Raw genomic sequence first — 15,956 nt, 5'->3', positions numbered from 1 at the left:
TGGAGACGTCCCGCCTTAAACCAAAGGGACCAATAGGAAGCGCAGGCGGCGTGTTTGAAAGCGAGGCCAAAGTGGGTGGGAGCGCGTGCTGCTGGGAGTTGTTTGGAGGTTGGCGGCGCGGGCCTGACGGTCCTCAGACGGAGCGACCATGTCGCACAAACAGATTTACTACTCGGACAAATACGACGACGAGGAGTTCGAGTACCGGTTAGTGCCGGCGCGGGGGCCATAATGAGGTCGCGAACTTTGACAAAGGAGGGCAAGAGGAGTTCGTCACCGGGGCCGAGGCGACAGGACCGGCGCATGCGCGGGAGACTCCCGGGACGCGGGCGGGGAGCGCAGGGCGCATGCGCGAGGGCCGGGCGGCGCGGCGGCGCGCGGACCCGGGGAGCTCCGAGTCGGCCCTGAGCTGGGGAGCGGGCAGGGGGCGTGGCTCTTGCGGGAGGCGGACCCCCCTTCCGCCCTGACGGGGCTCTGGAGCGTTCTCGAGCGGCCCCCGGCACGTCGAGCGTGGCCTTGCGGAGCCTGCCGGGGAGGGGGGTGCGGCGGCGGCGGCGCTGGAGGGGGGCGTGGGCGCGCGGCTGGCCCGGGAGGGGGCTGCGAGGTCGCCCGCGGCGTCGGAGCCCGCAGAGTCGGAGCAGAGCCTGCCGGGCTTCGGGGCGGCGGGGCGGCCGCGCGGGGGCCAGTGGCGCTCGCCGCGGGCTGGCGTCTGACCGCCGGGAGGTCGCGAGGAGCGAGGGGCCGGCCCGAGTGCGTGGCGCTTCCCGCCGCTGCCCGGCTGGTGTCTGTGGGAACGTGCCGGGCTTGGGTTTCCTTTCCAGCCGAGTGCGGGGCTCGGGGCGCGCTGACCCTGCGGGGCTAGCTAGGCGGTGGGGCCTGGCGGTGCTGTCGCGGTTTAGGGCCGGGGGAGGCCTTGGGGGTGGGTTTGTGCGGCCGATCCGAGCGCGTGTGGAAGGCAGCCCGCGCCAGGGGCTGTCGGAGTGGAAGCTGCGGTCCTGTGTTGGGCCTGGAGCGGGGCCTTTGCCGAGCATCGCCGCCGCTGCTTCTGGCGACACGTCTGGTGTGTTTCCACGGAGCCTGGGCGAGTCTGGGTCAGCCCAGCTCGTGTCGGAGTAGTTTTTCGCCACGAAGGGGGTCTTCCCCTGGGTTGGGAGAACTTGGGAAGACGTGTCCTGGCTGCTCTCCTCAAAGCAGGGAACGAGATCAGGGGTAACGGTGGAGGGGAGGACATGGCCATTTCACGCCACTAGTGGTGGCTCTTCACGGGGCTCTCCCCGAGGCTTTTCTTCCGCAAAACCAGTCCTTTTCAAAACTACTTTGAGTTATTGGCTGTGTGTGCCCTGAGGCTGCCCTGATGTATTCTAGAGTAGCCGCAGCCTGAGCCCCAGGAAGGCAGGAAAACCGTGCCCCTTTCCGTGAGTTACTCGTGAATGTGTGCTTCTTAACCCGCTCTGGTGAGGATTTACATAACTGGGCTTTATCTGTAGCTGCCTCCACCCCACAAAAAGTTGCATAAACTCCCTACGTCAGAAGCCCGTTTTTCCTTCCTGGCCTCTCTGCTTCGTGCGCAAGCTCTCCTCGAGCAGACTGCACCCAGTACTGACGTGAGTCAACCCCCTTCCCATGCTTCTGTTGCAGGCATGTCATGTTGCCCAAGGACATCGCCAAGCTCGTCCCCAAGACCCATCTGATGTCTGAATCGGAATGGAGGAACCTTGGTGTGCAGCAGAGTCAGGGATGGGTCCATTACATGATCCACGAACCAGGTTGGTGCAGCGTCAGAGCAACCACGGAGGGCTCCTTCCGTGGGGGAAAGAGGGAATGATGAGATCGTATAACCCAGACAAATGGGGTGGGTGGCAAGGGTGCTTTATTGGTTCCTCACCAGCCATCTAGAAAAAGTGGAGTGACCAGGGCGCCTGGGTGGCTCAGTGGGTTAAGCCGCTGCCTTCGGCTCAGGTCATGATCTCAGGGTCCTGGGATCGAGTCCCGTATCGGGCTCTCTGCTCCGCAGGGAGCCTGCTTCCCTATCTCTCTCTGCCTGCCTCTCTGCCTACTTGTAATTTCTCTCTGTCAAATAAATAAATAAAATCTTTTAAAAAAAAAAAAAAAAAGTGGAGTGACCAAAAATAAGAGGAGCGTATCTGTGAGGTTCAGAGACGACCTGTCCCTGAAAAACCTCTTTTCATCTCTAGTTCAGTCCGAGTGTACCCTTTTTTTTTTTTTTTAAAGATTATTTATCTGACAGGCAGAAATCACAGGTAGGCAGAGAGGCAGACAGAGAGAGAGGAGGAAGCAGGCTCCCCGCTGAGCAGAGAGCCGGATGCGGGACTCAATCCCAGGACCCCGAGATCATGACCTGAACTGAAAGCAGAGGCTTAACCCACTGAGCCACCCAGGCGCCCCCGAGTGTACCCTTTTTTTCCTAAGGCCACATAGATCCTGGTAGAGGTTATGGTCCCTGCATCATTCTCCATCAGCAAGTGAATTTTTGGATGTGTTCCAAGTAAGCCAAGAAAGGTAAATTTCTTGATAAGACACCAGACCCCAAGCGGCTGAGCAGAACTAAAAAAGGCCCGCAGGGCTGTACCAACAGCAGAGGTGCCGATGCTAACAGTTCTGGGCTCTGCTGACAGCTTGGCGCGCGGGGCTGTGTCTGCGGCCGACGCTTCCGTCCGCCTTTAGTCGGGAAGGTCTGAGTGGGTGACACCTGGGAAGTGCAGAGACCGGTGCGAGCGCGTCCCTTAGCTTCTCCTCCCTCTTTCAGAACCTCACATCTTGTTGTTCCGACGGCCGCTGCCCAAGAAGCCAAAGAAATGAAGCGGCTGCCGCTTCAGCCTCGAGCTTCGCACAGCTGCCCTCGCTTGCCGACATCTTCCCGACAGCATCGTTATGTCGCCTTCTTGTTTCTTACTTTGATATTTAAAGGACGTTCAGTACACTGTTTGAATGTGCTGCTGACTGCTTTGCTGGAGCAGAGCCGACAGCACCACGGCCCGGCCAGGGCAGCACGCGGTCTTCGGGCTGCGGCCTCCGCTGAGCGTTACCCCAAAAACCATGCTGAGCTCTGTACCCGGCGGCACACATGTGGTGGACAGAGGCAGCGTCCGAGGGTGAGGCCGTGGCTGCCACAGGGATTGTGTAAACTTGCTGTTTGGTTTTGTTTCCTGCCAGGTGTTACATGATGGTGGTTTGTTTCAATGTATTGGAAACTTTTCATTTTATTCAAGAAATCTGTTCCATGTTAAAAAGCCTTGATTAAAGAAGAAGTTTTTATAATCTAATTTTTTAATTGTGAAGGTTTTCTGTTCTCTCAGGGTGAGCATTGCACTCAGTACCGTGTTTCTGATTATATTCCCTTCGGTTGGGTAATGCAGTTCAGCTCTTTGCTGGTAATGAGGTTTATTTCAACATTCAGGTAACTGGTTTTTAATCTACTTTAGCAGACTTTCTGTCAAACTTCTGAAATATATGTAGCTCTGTTAGCCTTGGGTAGAGGTTATAGAGAGACGTCATCTCATCAAAACAAATCAACTTTCCTACGGTCAGGGATGCTGCCTTTACCTCAGTCCTGATACTTGATGGGCACAAGAGGGTAAAGGGAGGAGGCTATAAGGCAGAGGGTGCACTTGCGCTCCTCTTCCTGCCCAGCCTAAGGCTTGGGCCTACCTGTGGCCTATTACCTGCTGTGGTGGGGGATGGGGGGGAGCCGCCGGGGCTGTTCATTGTGGCTAGTACTGATGCCTAAGTCATTACTTAGTGCCTTACTTGGTCTGGGGTGTGGCCTGGATGTGGGGATTTCTAAGCATTTTTATGCAGGTAGTTGGAGTATTAATCTTTGAGAAAACAGGTATAAGCTGTAGTTGTTCTAGAAAACATGCCTCCCGGGGGTACCAGGCTGGCTCAGTCGGTGGAGTGGGCAGAGTGGATCTCAGGGTTGCATAGTTGCTGCCCCATGTCGGGTGGAGAGACTGACAGTACTAATCAAGGAGGTGAATCTTCTCCCTTCTCCCTTAGTTCATTTGTGTTCCCGGAACCAGCAGTATAGGCCACACTGGGATCTTGTTAGAGATGCAAACTACTGGGCTCCACCTCGACCTTCTGAATCAGGAGCTCTGAGGGTTGGGCCCAGCAGTGTTTGCACCAGCTTTCTGGGTGATTCTGGTGATCACTCAGGCTTGAGAACCCACTGCTAAAGAATTGGACCAGAGCCTTTTTGTGGGAGGGGTGGTCAAATGTTACCGGCACTACTAGTAAAGATAATGGGTTGTGTGACATACCATTAGCTGAGTGGGACTTCTGTTTTGCCTTTAAAAAAAATTTTTTTTCAGGAACACCCTGATGGCTCAGTCAACCCCAGGACTCTGAGACCATGACCTTCAGCTCAGGTCATGATCTCAGAGTTCTGGGATTGAGTCCTGGGTCGCATCGGACTCCCTACCCTGCAGGGAGCCTGCTTCTCCCTCTCACACTCCCTCTGTGCTTTCGCTCTCAAATAAATAAATAAAATCTTTTAAAATGAAAAAATAAAGGGGGCACCTGGGTGGCTCGGTTGGGCATCTGCCTTCAGCTCAGGTCGTCATCTCCGGGTGCTGGGATGGAGTTCCGCATCAGGGTCACCACACAAACAGGGCTTACTGCTCCAGAAAGAATGGTCTAGAAGCGAGGCTCTTCCTCACTTTAGTGTTTTGTGGTTGCTGTGTGGCACTCCTAACTTTTCTAAGCCTGTGGCCCATCTGTAAAATGGGGATTGTCTGTCTTGGGCCTTAGAGTAAAATGAGGGTGGGTGTGGTTCAGCTGTTCAAGTGATGAGTGAACTCCGAGGATTTGCTGCAGAGAGCAGTCTAGGGACCGGGAGCATCCGCAGGACCGCAGAGCTTGCTAAATGCAGACCCCAGGCTCCCACCCTAACCCTCCTGGATGGGAGAGACTAAACCAGCCTATTGAGAAGCCCCAGCGGGAGCGCCGGCCTGCTCAGTCAGTGGAGCGCGACTCTGGACAGTGAGCTCAAAATGCACCTTGGGCATAGATACTCCTTAAAATGAAACAATTTTTTAAAAGGTCCCAGATCAAACATTAAAATTTAAGAAACTTTTAGACCAAAGGCAACTGAAACTCCGGGATGACATGAGAATCCGAGGCGGACACGCAGCACGGCCTGTGAGGCTGCCCTCAGTGGTACCTGCGAAACCAGTGATAGGCAACGGTGACGTTAAACTGAGCACTCGGGGGGGGGGGGGGGGGTGTTGTCAACAGGAGACGCACAAGCTTATGGCTTCATCGTTCATAACGGAGGTGAGGGAAAGTTCCCCCCGAGATTGTCCTACCCCGGGCAGTGCCCACACCGGGTGTCCCCGCAGCTGGCTGCGCTACGTTATGCAACCCTCCGGCTGCAGCCCCGGCGCCCGGAGTCAGGCAGTGCCGGACAGCACGTGCCCGCGAGAACTCGAAAGCAGGACAGCAGCGAGAGGCACGCCTCCCTGCCCTGCCTCCGCCGACAGCGCACCCCAAGTCCTCGGAGCACCGCCCACCACCGCCCCTTCCGCGGCCCGGGCCCGCCCCCGCCCCCGCGGCCCCGCCCCCGCAGTTCCGGGGGCGTGGCCACGCGCTTGTCACCAATGACAACCCGGCGCTCCTCCCGGCGGCCCCCCCCCGCTAAGGCGGGCGAGCGACAGCCAGCTGCACCAATGGGCCCTTGGAACTCGTGTGAGCGACAGCCGAGTGGCCAACTGCTGTGAGCAGGTGCGGGTGTGAGGCGGGACTGCGTGCGGCGGCCGCCCGGGACGTGCGGGAGCTGAGGGCGCGAGCCGGGCCGGGCCCCGAGAGGCAGGTGGGGTCGTGGGAGAGCGGGGCGGGCTGCGGCGAGGCGGGGGGACGGGACTGCAGGCCGGGGAGGGCGCGGGCGCGTGCGGGAGAGGCGCCTGAGCTCCGGGGCGAAGCGGGCAGGGGGCGTCTTCAGGGGTCGAGGCGCTCGAAGGCACGGTGCCCCGCGAGAGGAGGTATTTGCAGGTGCAGGCGCCGAGCTCGGCGCGCAGACCTGTTCAAAGGGGCGGGTGCCGGGAGAGCAGGACGTTTTGAGACTAGAGCCAAGCCCAGAAGACATGTGAAGAGGCCGGGGCTGGGGTTTCTTAGAGGCTGGGATAAAGGACTCTCTTACCCAGCGCCTGGCGAGGTCTTCCTTAGAGAAAGGACGGGCACTCCCGCTCTCCCCCGGTGCCCTCTCTGGCTCCTCCAGGCTCCCTTGACCCCAGACCCCCCTGTTTTCAGGCTATGGCCCCCAGTGCCCTGTAGACCTGGCGCGACTCCCGTGCTTTCGACCCCTTTTGGGGGCCCTGGGTGGCTTCTGGAGGGCCTTGCAGAGGGGCAGAGAAGGCAGGACCATGGCATCTAGGGCCTTTGACCCTCCCCCAGGGCGCAGCGTGACGGCGGGCATCATCATTGTTGGAGATGAGATCCTCAAGGTGTGTCTGGGACAGGAGAGGGGGGAGGGGGTGGCAGCCTCCCATCCCTAAGCGCCTGCAGCCCTTCTGTTGAGGGGAGGCGGCGTGGCAGGAGTCCCCTTGCCGCAGTAGGGTCCTGGCGTGAGTCCAGCGTATTACAGGGAAAGTGGCCCTCTGCTCTTTCAGTAACTCCGTTGAAAACTTGTAGCAAAGTCACTGCAATTTGTCAAGGGGCTTATAGAGGTAGGAGGGACCTTACAGGAATGACAAGGAGTCCAGCAGGTCAAGGAGGAATGGGTGCATGTGCTATCGCGGAAGTTCTAGCCAACCTGTTGGGAAAATGACCCACGGCATTCAGCAGAGTGAGTAAGCAAAATAGAAGGAAAGTCCTAGATGGGAGAAATCCCTTCTGAACAATCCAGAAGTCTTTCGAAAGGTCATGGTAGGTTTCAGGTTGGAATAGCAGCACTGACCCTGTTTTCTGAGGGGTTTACTAGGGCCTGGCAGCACGCTGAATATATCACATAGGCCATCTTACTAATCCTTAGAACATTCCCACGAGGTTTGATACTTTTACTATAAATCTGTTAATAGATTACGAGACTGAGAAGCTTGCCGGAGGTAGCAGAGCTCGGAGTGGTAGAACTGGGATTCCAGCCCGATTCTCTCTTCCTCCGGGGTAACCCTTACCCACTAAGCCCCCTGCAGAGAAGTAGAAGGAGACGGGGCTGGGAAAGAATATGGGCTACACACCCGCGACACAGCGTCAAAAATTCTGCAAAGGAATTTGAACTTTATTCTGTATATGGCTGGAAACAACACATGGGTTTTGAGCCCAAGAGTGGTGCAATCCCAGTAGCATATTAGAAGGGTTAGTCAGGAGGCCCCGGCAGTCCACACTGGTGGCTGGGAGCCTTGCCAGGGGCTGTCGCCACCGTCCAGATAAAAGGTGCCAAGGGCCTGTCTGGTGGCAGTAGGGACACAGAAGAGAGCCAATGAGAGGGAGACATGGCAGTAGGGGCGACGCGGAAGGGCCCGACGGGCTGCGGACAGTGTCTGGGGCTGCCACTGACCAAAGGGACAACCGCCAGGAATGTGCGTCCATGGCGGACCAGGGGACTGAACCGTCAGGGCTGGTGTGGAATTGACCACAGACTCCATAAGCATAGATGAGGTCAAGGTGAAAGTATGGAGAAAGAGGCCCAGGGCAGGTCATGCTGTCCCTGACCCTTCAGACGGATTTCCTCACTCCGGTGCCCAGTCCAGGCTTTTTGGCGGCCCAAGGCAGCGTCCCCCAAGAGCGCGGTGCCCCGGCATCTGCGGACGTGGCTTGTCGCCCCGCCCCTTTGCCCTTCGCCCCCGTGGCATTGACTCTCATGGTCCCCGTCTCACCTCCCAGGGACACACCCAGGACACCAACACCTACTTTCTGTGCCGGACACTGCGCTCCCTAGGGGTCCAGGTGTGCCGAGTCTCTGTTGTCCCTGACGAGGTCGCCGCCATCGCGGCCGAGGTCACTTCTTTCTCCAGCCGCTTCACCCACGTCCTCACGGCAGGGGGCATCGGCCCCACTCATGACGATGTGACCTTCGAGGCAGTAGCACAGGCCTTTGGGGACGAACTCAGGCCGCACCCTGAGCTGGAAGCAGCCATCAGAGCCCTGGGAGGGAAGGGCTGGGCCAAGCTGTGTCTCGTGCCCTCCTCCGCCCGCCTGCATTACGGCACCGATCCCCGCACCGGCCGGCCCTTCAAGCTGCCGCTGGTCTCCGTCCGGAACGTCTACCTCTTCCCGGGCATTCCGGAGCTGCTGCGAAGGGTGCTGGAGGGGCTGAAGGGGCTGTTCCAGAACACTGCTGTGCAGTTTCACCTGCGGGAGCTCTATGTGGCTGCCGACGAGGCCTCCATCGCCCCCATCCTGGCCGAGGCCCAGGCCCACTTTGGGCGCAGGCTGGGCCTGGGCTCCTACCCTGACTGGGGCAGCAACTACTATCAGGTGAAGCTCACTCTGGACTCGGAGGAGGAAGGGCCCCTGGAGGAGGGCCTGGCCTACCTGACCGCCCGCCTGCCCCCGGGGTCGCTGGTCCCCTATGTTCCCGACGCCGTGCCGCAGGCCAGCGAAGCCGTGTACAGACTCGCCGAATCAGGTAGGGGCCTCCACGGGGAGGGGTGGCGCGCCGTGCGCTGGGCTGACTCCCTGGGCCTCGGGAACACGGGGGCTGTCGGGGGCTCCCGCGCACAGAGACGGCGTGGGTGCCCTCCAGGGCACGGGGCTGGGCAGCTCGCCGGCACAGTCGTACACCAGGCCCTTCTGGGCCAGTAGCGTGACAAGAAAGGTCCCCAGGTATGACTTGTCGCTGACGAGGGGCCTCCGTCCGCGGCAGGGAGGTCAGCCCAGGAGGTGGGCGAGAGCAGATGATGTGGGAATTCAGGGAACAGAAGGAAACCGGGACCCGTAGAGGGCAGACACCGAGGTGGGGCTGCGGGGCACGGGAGTCCGGACAGTAACCGACCCACTCTGGGGAGCCACGGAGGCTTGAAGCAGGCGGCCTGCTCCCATCCCCCACCCCCGCCCCCCACCGGCTGCGTGCATCTAGCTGGTGGCTTCTGTCTGCTCGCAGGGTCTTCTCTGGGGGAAAAGGTGGCAGGAGCCCTGCAGACCATCGAGACGGCCCTGGCTCGGTACGACCTCACCCGCCTCTGCGTGGGCTTCAACGGAGGCAAGGACTGCACCGCACTCCTGCATCTCTTCCATGCCGCCGCACAGAGGTGAACCGACCTCGGGGCGCGAGGCCTCAGGGGGCCCGTGTGCCCTCCTGTCCAGCTCCCTGTGTGAGGCCCGAGGAAGCCAGAAGGGAAGGCGTGGCCGGCGGGTGGGGTACGGGAGGGAGGTGGCCCTGGTGGCCTCCAGTTCTGTTCCCCACTGCTTACTGAGCATCTGACATGGTGTGCCCGGGGCATGGACCTGAAGGTCATCATCCTACACCGGGACACAGGGAGGTCACAGTCTTGTTGGGGAGGTGGCAGTTACTCACCTGACATAGGGCTGCGTGCTCCAGATCTGAGAAGGGAGAGATCAGAAGGGGCTTCCCGGAGGAAGTGGCTCTGGTGGATAGGAAGGACCGAAGAGCCGGGAACAGGAGGTTGTCCGTCCAGGGAGAACAGTGCGAGTTCTCTGAGAGCCTTTCCCGGCCTGCCCGGCAAGCCTATGCTTTGTTCGCCTGCCCAGGAAACACCCCGACACTCAGGAACTCCTCCAGATCCTGTATATCCGCAGCATCTCCCCTTTCCCCGAGCTCGAACAGTTCCTACAGGACACCATCAAGAGGTACTAGGTGCCCAGAGGCTGGGGCTCCGGTGGGGGGAGCGCCGCAGTGCCCACTTCTGACCGCAGCCCCCTTCCTTCCCCAGATACAATCTACGGGTCTTGGAGGCTGAGGGAGACATGAAGCAGGCCCTGAGCGAGCTGCGGACACGGCACCCCCAGCTGGAGGCTGTCCTGATGGGCACCCGCCGTACGGACCCCTACTCTTGTAGCCTCTGCCCTTTCAGCCCCACTGACCCCGGCTGGCCGGCCTTCATGCGCATCAACCCGCTGCTGGTAACGGGGTAGAGGCTGTGCTGCCTCTGGTCTCCCCATCCCTATCCCCCGTGGGGGAGCGGTTGGAGCCTGGGGCTCAGATGCAGAAACACCCGCCCGAGGGAGGCTGTGCCGTCGGGTCCTCCGGCCTGAGCGCCGTCCACTGCACCCTGAGAGCAGGCGCGTGCTCTCTCCCGCTAGGTCTGTGCTGCCCAGTGTGGGGGCCGCTGGCCACCCACTTACACTCAAGCTGCAGTTTCCTAAAATTAAATAACTACTAAAAATAGGGCTGGTGGGAGGAGCGGGCCCCCTGAGTGGGGGCTGGCGAGCACGGGGAGAGGGCCAAAAGGGCGGCTTAGCCGGCACGTGCCCACCTGCGGGTGGACGGTGGGGGAAAAAATAAAGGAAAAAAAAAGAACTACTAAAACCAACCAAATGGGGGCTTTAAAAGGATGAACTCAGTGGCCTGCGGAAAGTCAAAGTTCTGTCCCTGACTTGCGCCGAAGTCATTTCAGGTGCCCCGTGTCAGAAGGCACAGCTGGGGCCCACCATTTCCACCCCTGCGCAGGCCGGCCTGCTCCCCGCGGGCTCACACAGGCGCGGGAAGGGGCCGGGGCCAGGAGGCGGGATGAAGGCTTCTCTTCCACAGCCAGTGGCCTACCCGTGTAGGTCGGTGAGCCGCACCAGAGAATCAGCTAGGGGCCCACCCTCGGGGACCAAGGAGCAGCCCCGGGTGGGCTCCTCCCGGGTGGCAAGGGGTATGTGAGGGAGGGGACCCCTGACTCGGCTCTGACCTCCCAGGACTGGACCTACAGAGACATCTGGGACTTCCTCCGTCAGCTCTTCGTCCCCTACTGTATCCTGTACGACCGCGGGTAAGGGGTTCCGGAGACAGCGGGCGTGGGGAAGACGGGGTGCTGGGGGCAGCGAGCCACCCCCACACTCGCCTCCCTGCTCCCCCAGCTACACCTCACTGGGGGGCCGGGAGAACACGGTGCGGAACCCAGCCCTGAAGTACCTGAGCCCCGGGGGACAGCCGGCCTACCGCCCCGCCTACCTGCTGGAGAACGAGGACGAGGAGCGCAACTCCCGCACCTGACCCGCGCCTGACCCGCGCCTGACCTCGCCCCTGACCGCAGTGGGGGACTGGGGGACGGAGGTGCCGCGGGGTGTCAGCTGTCAATAAACTGTCTCTCCTGTCCCGCCCCTGCTGTGTCTTCCTGCTCCAGGGGATGGGAGATGCCAGAGGGGACCGGGCAGCTCCCTGCAAGGGGGTGGCACGCGTGCGTGCGTGTGTGCGTGCGTGTGCACGCGCGCGTGTGCAGACTGAAAAGGAGCTCTCGGCACAATTCCCAAGGCCCGCCTCAGCAGGAGCCCCCCAGAGGGCAGGAGCCCGGAGTTGTGCTGGGCACTGGGGGAAGAGGTAACGCAGGCTTGGCCCCAAGGTCTGGAGACCTGGGCTGGAAGCCGAGCAGGCCTGGCTGTGGAGGATGGAGGCTGGGCCGGCCGGACTCGCCCTCCCCCTCCTGACCCCAGCCTCCATCCCTGTCCGCAGAGGCTGACTCAGCCCGTTCTTGTGCCCAGAAGCTTCCCTGTGCTAGACCCTGGGGGCCTTTGTCCGTAGTCATGAGGCATGAGGGGGTGGGGACACTGCTGATAAAAGGCCCCAGAGGCGGCTCCCACTCGCCCCAAAGCTGCTGCCCTCATGCAGCCCCGGATGCAGCCGCTAGCCCAGGCCCTGCCCTTCTCCTTCCGGAGGGCCCTTCGAGACACTGGGCTCCGGGTGCCCGTCATGAAGGTGGGCACGGGATGGGAGGGCCTGCAGCAGACCCTGAAGGAAATTGCTTACATTCTCCTGTGTTGCTGGTGCATCAAGGAGCTGCTGGACTGACGATGGCCAGGGAGGGACCTGACCCCGGCTCAGCGCAGGTGGGCAGGGTAGGGCAGGGCAAACAGGAAGCACAGCCGCTGCTTCAGGGCCAGAGCCCGCCTCTCAGCCTCCTGTTCTCTGCTCTAGCGCCCGGCCCAGCCCCCATCGAGACCCCTGGGGCCCGCCATGCTCCACCATGGAGGGGCCCCAGACACCGCGGGAAGTGCGGATCTTGCTTCTGGTGTGCCGTCTGTTGGTCCGGCCTCTCGGGGCCTCCATTCCCAGCCCCCACCTCGGGTGGACCTCCGGGGCCCAGGAGCTCGGCCTGCTGGCTGGGACCCCAGGAAGACCGCCGCAGGAGCTGGCATTTCTCCAAGCCTGGCACAGTGAGCCCCCCAGCCCAGATGGTTGATTTCTCGATGCTCTCTTAGTGCCAGGAAGGGGCTGCCCCCGATCTCTCTGCTTGAGAGTCACTGAACTATGTGTGTGTGTGCATGTACATAGATGCATGTGTGTGTATACATAAAATAAACAGGCCTTGGGGCCTAAAGTTCTAACTGTCTGAAAGGGAATCAGAAAAACTCAGCCCTGGAGGGGTCTTGGAGCTAGGGTACAGACCAGGGAAGAAAGGTTGTCCGGGACAGAACTGAGATTAAAAAAAAAAAAAAACAGCTGTTCTGACTCCCTGATGCCTGGGCGGGGAGGGTTGGGGCTGGAACCATCAGGTTCCTCCCAACCGGTGGAGAGGGAGGGGTCCAACCTGGGTGGGGTCTCCTTCTGGGAGACGCTGTGCCTTAGACTGGAAACCTAAATAGAAGGGCTGGTCTGATCAGCTCCCTGCCTCTGAAGATCTGGGGCAGAGTGCTGGGCCTGGTGGGTCCGCAGCTCACAGAGGACCTTGGGCCCTGCTCCTCTGGCTCACAGAGGTGGCTACGGTGAACCGCGCCTGTGCGGCCACCCAGGCTCCTGGGGCTTACTGCTGCACGGCACAAACGGCCAGAAGGAACAGAACTAACTCCACTTCCCCTGGCAGCCAGCGATGCGTGCTTTCCCCCAAGTCCCGTGACTCCACCGCGGACAGCACCTTGCTCACCCTTGGTGGCAGGCCCACTCTCAGGCCCCCACAACCTCAGAGCCAGCCCACCCTGGCCCCGCCCTCCCCTCCTGGGGCACAGGCCTAGAGAAAGTTTACGGGACCTTCTGCTCACTCCCAGTGACCAGCCTTTCTGCCGACGTGCGAGTTCAGTCCTTGTTCTCTGGGCCTGTAGTGCCACTTGTGAAGGTAACTGAGACCCAGAGTAAGGAGCTGCGCTGGTGGGACGTGACCCTCCCTCCTGGCCCCCATCCGCCCCCGGCGCTCCTGCCGGGAGCCGGTCAGCTTTACCCGTCCTTTGGAGAGCATTCCAGAGATAGTCTGTGCACGAGCTGCATTCGCTCCACAAATGTCACCGAGCCCCCGCCCGACGCTGGGTGGGAGGCTTTAATATGGCGGTGATCCCAACGGGCCCCTGTGTACTCGGGGAGCTTCTGTGCTCGGGGGCAGGCCCAGGAAATAATGACCAAAGAATAAGTGTAGTGGTGTTATTGGGGGATAGGTGCTCTGGAGAAGAGAAGCTGAGGTGGGGTGGGTGTGGGGCAGGTCGCAGAGGGCCACACAAAGAAAGCTGTCGCGGGGTCTTCACACTGGCTGCTGCGTGAAGAACAGACTTTGGGGCGCAAGGCTTGGACAGGAGAGCCTGATCTGTAGGCTACAGGCACCGTCTGGGCCCGACGTGCCGGTGACTGAGAGCAGTTGAGACAAGTGGCCGGCCTGAACGTGTACGCGTTCTTTTCCTTTTTTTTTTTTTTTTTTTAAGATTTTCCTTGGTTTCAGGGCACCTGGGTGGCTCAGTGGGTTAAGGCCTCTGCCTTCGGCTCGGGTCATGATCTCAGGGTCCTGGGATCGAGCCCCAAATCGGGCTCTCTGCTCCGCTGGGAGCCTGCTTCCTCCTCTCTCTCTCTGCCTGCCTCTCTGCCTAGTTGTGATCTCTGTCTGTCAAATAAATAAATAAAATCTTAAACACAAAAAGAAAAAGATTTTCCTTGGTTTCACATAATCTCTACACCCGACACAGGGCTTGATCTCACACCCCTGAGATCACCACCTGAGCCAAAACCAAGAGTCAGACTCTTAACCAAGTGTACCACCCAGGCGTGCCTCAAGATGATTTTTTTTAATAAATTTTATTTATTTATTTGACAGAGAGAGAGATCACAAGTAGGCAGAGAGGCAGGCAGAGAGAGAGTGGAAAGCAGGCTCCCCGCAGAGCAGAGAGCCTGATGCGAGGCTTGATCCCAGGACCCTGAGACCATGACCTGAGCCGAAGGCAGATGCTACAACCCACTGAGCCACCCAGGCACCCCCTCAAAATGATTTTTTAACCCAGCAGCCGGCAACCCTCTCTAGGCACTAGGCATCCACATGATGAGCTCAGTGCTCTTACCAGGCCCCTCCAACCCCGACTGCACCCCAGGGCACAGCAGAGGGAAGCGGGGAGGTCCTGAATCCAACCACAGAAAGGCTGGTGGCAGAGAAGGACATAGAAGTCACCTTCCCGCAGGAGTGTGGGGCTCCCAGGACCCCCCACAATAGCCTACACCTGCTTGGTCAGCCCCTCCCTGACTCAAGCTCTGGCCTTCTGCCTCCCTTTCCTTTCTTGGGCCCTGCTTCCACTCATCGGGGACGGTGCACGGAGGTGGACCCGGAGTCTCAGAGCTCTGAGCTCCAGGGCCTTTGCCAGGGGAGGGGGTATCTGGCAAAGACCCCCAGGGGAAGTGGTGGATGGATGGGAGGGCCCAGGAAGTGAAAAGAGGAATCTGAGGTGGCCCGAGGCCAGTGTCAGCTATCCAGAGAGCCCTGACGGGTAAGGAGGGAGCGGGGAAGAGGTGGGCGCCCAGGGCAGGCAGCCCGAGAGGCGGAGGAGAGGGAAAGCTTGCGCACACCCGGAGGGCCCACTGCTCCTGCGCACACCCGGAGGGCCCACTGCTCCTGCGCACACCCGGAGGGTCCACTGCTCTCACTCCAAGTGTGCGGAAACCCACACAAGCCCACCTGAGCAGCAGACAGGGCGGTGGCGGTCCTCCCCCGCTAACTGGAAGGAAACGGGCCCAGAGAGGTGGCCAGGCCCCTGGAAGGTCAGGCCCATGGTGCGCTGCAGAGGGTCGTCAGCCTGTGAACCGTATTTTCTCATCTCAGCCCCAGGGCTTCTCTGGACCAGCCAGCTCCCCTGTTTTGAAATAGTACTGTGGGGGGCAGGCCAAGGTGTGGAGAGGACCAGAACCCACCCCCCAGCTGCACCCGCACACAATTCCCACTCCCACCCCCACTCTAGGCAGCTCTTGTTCTTGCTTTCCGAGGGCTCCTCTGGGGGTCCCAGCTATGCCTTTTCTGCCTGAACCACACAGGCCAGGACATGGTTCCCTGGTCTATGCCTCCCCGCTCCTCTCCAAGGGAAAGAGATGCAGCAGCTTCCCCACAGCGTTCTGGGCTCAGCTGGAGCAGGCTCGGGGGTTGAACTACTGTCACGGGGCAGCAGAAGCGGGGAGTGGAGGACCAAAGGGGACGAGGAGGGGCATCTAATTTCCCCGGGGTGCCCAGGGGCCCTCCGGTGGCCACAGGGGGTAGAGGAATGGACGGTAGAGCTGGGAAGGAGCCTTGCCGAGCTGCTAGGGACCCCACAGGCCACAGCCCTGGGAGGAGCATCCTGACACCCAGGACTCCTAGCAGGTTAGTGGGATAGAAGACCCCAATGGCGTGCGAAGGGCAGGTGGAGGCTCGGGGTCCCAGAGAAGGGGTCTGGGAGCCTCGCGGAGCACAGCGGACTATTCCGGTAATGATCTCGGATGGGGCCTGTGTCTTCCCAGGAACACTCAGAGGCGGACGGGAGGAGGGCGGCGGCCGTGATCCCGCAGCGGCGGAGCGCAGACCCCCAAGGGCACAGGCTCTTCCTCGCGTTCCCGTTCGCGTCTCGTTTGCACCGCTGCCTCTCCCCTCCGAAAGGCCCCAGCCCCCCTCTCGGGCGCTCCACGC

At 60.5% G+C, this 15,956-nt stretch overlaps 3 protein-coding genes across 6 annotated transcripts; all 3 read left to right on the top strand.

Moving 5' to 3' along the window:
- Positions 1-58: 58 nt before the first annotated feature.
- Positions 59-3,284, top strand: CKS1B (CDC28 protein kinase regulatory subunit 1B). The gene is made up of 3 exons (XM_032319328.1): positions 59-207; positions 1,639-1,766; positions 2,768-3,284. The coding sequence occupies exons 1-3, from the start codon at positions 149-151 to the stop codon at positions 2,818-2,820; spliced, it is 240 nt and encodes a 79-aa protein (XP_032175219.1). The 5' UTR covers positions 59-148; the 3' UTR covers positions 2,821-3,284.
- A 2,457-nt stretch (positions 3,285-5,741) lies between these two features.
- FLAD1 (flavin adenine dinucleotide synthetase 1) lies at positions 5,742-12,441 on the top strand. 4 transcript variants are annotated; one of them, XM_032319315.1, is made up of 10 exons: positions 5,742-5,830; positions 6,268-6,461; positions 7,840-8,584; positions 9,059-9,206; positions 9,667-9,765; positions 9,849-10,038; positions 10,819-10,892; positions 11,247-11,440; positions 11,894-11,946; positions 12,035-12,441. In XM_032319315.1, exons 2-10 carry the CDS (start codon positions 6,381-6,383, stop codon positions 12,275-12,277), a joined length of 1,827 nt encoding a protein of 608 aa, XP_032175206.1. In that variant the 5' UTR covers positions 5,742-5,830; positions 6,268-6,380; the 3' UTR covers positions 12,278-12,441. The 4 variants fall into 4 exon arrangements, with proteins under 4 accessions (XP_032175206.1, XP_032175208.1, XP_032175207.1 ...); XM_032319316.1 differs by lacking the exon at positions 5,742-5,830 and adding an exon at positions 5,837-5,999; XM_032319317.1 differs by lacking the exons at positions 11,247-11,440; positions 11,894-11,946; positions 12,035-12,441 and adding an exon at positions 10,981-11,121 and having other exon boundaries at positions 5,744-5,830.
- On the top strand, positions 11,564-11,919 carry LENEP (lens epithelial protein). The gene has a single exon (XM_032319329.1). It carries the CDS (start codon positions 11,723-11,725, stop codon positions 11,906-11,908), a length of 186 nt encoding a protein of 61 aa, XP_032175220.1. The 5' UTR covers positions 11,564-11,722; the 3' UTR covers positions 11,909-11,919.
- Positions 12,442-15,956: the final 3,515 nt, after the last annotated feature.

This window comes from Mustela erminea, chromosome 17, assembly GCF_009829155.1.
Source record: "Mustela erminea isolate mMusErm1 chromosome 17, mMusErm1.Pri, whole genome shotgun sequence".
Classification (NCBI taxonomy): Eukaryota; Metazoa; Chordata; class Mammalia; order Carnivora; family Mustelidae; genus Mustela; species Mustela erminea.
Note: the sequence above shows the minus strand (reverse complement) of the source record. Positions and strands in the feature narration are given on the sequence as shown.

Bases quoted from the DNA above. Each gene is read 5' to 3' on its own strand.
- CKS1B (XM_032319328.1), top strand. From the start codon at position 149: ATGTCGCACAAACAGATTTACTACTCGGACAAATACGACGACGAGGAG. The intron at 208-1,638 runs GTTAGTGCCGGC...CTTCTGTTGCAG, and splicing joins GACGAGGAGTTCGAGTACCG to GCATGTCATGTTGCCCAAGG. The intron at 1,767-2,767 runs GTTGGTGCAGCG...TCCCTCTTTCAG, and splicing joins TTACATGATCCACGAACCAG to AACCTCACATCTTGTTGTTC.
- FLAD1 (XM_032319315.1), top strand. From the start codon at position 6,381: ATGGCATCTAGGGCCTTTGACCCTCCCCCAGGGCGCAGCGTGACGGCG. The intron at 9,766-9,848 runs GTACTAGGTGCC...TTCCTTCCCCAG, and splicing joins CTACAGGACACCATCAAGAG to ATACAATCTACGGGTCTTGG. The intron at 10,039-10,818 runs GTAACGGGGTAG...CTGACCTCCCAG, and splicing joins TGCGCATCAACCCGCTGCTG to GACTGGACCTACAGAGACAT.
- LENEP (XM_032319329.1), top strand. From the start codon at position 11,723: ATGCAGCCCCGGATGCAGCCGCTAGCCCAGGCCCTGCCCTTCTCCTTC.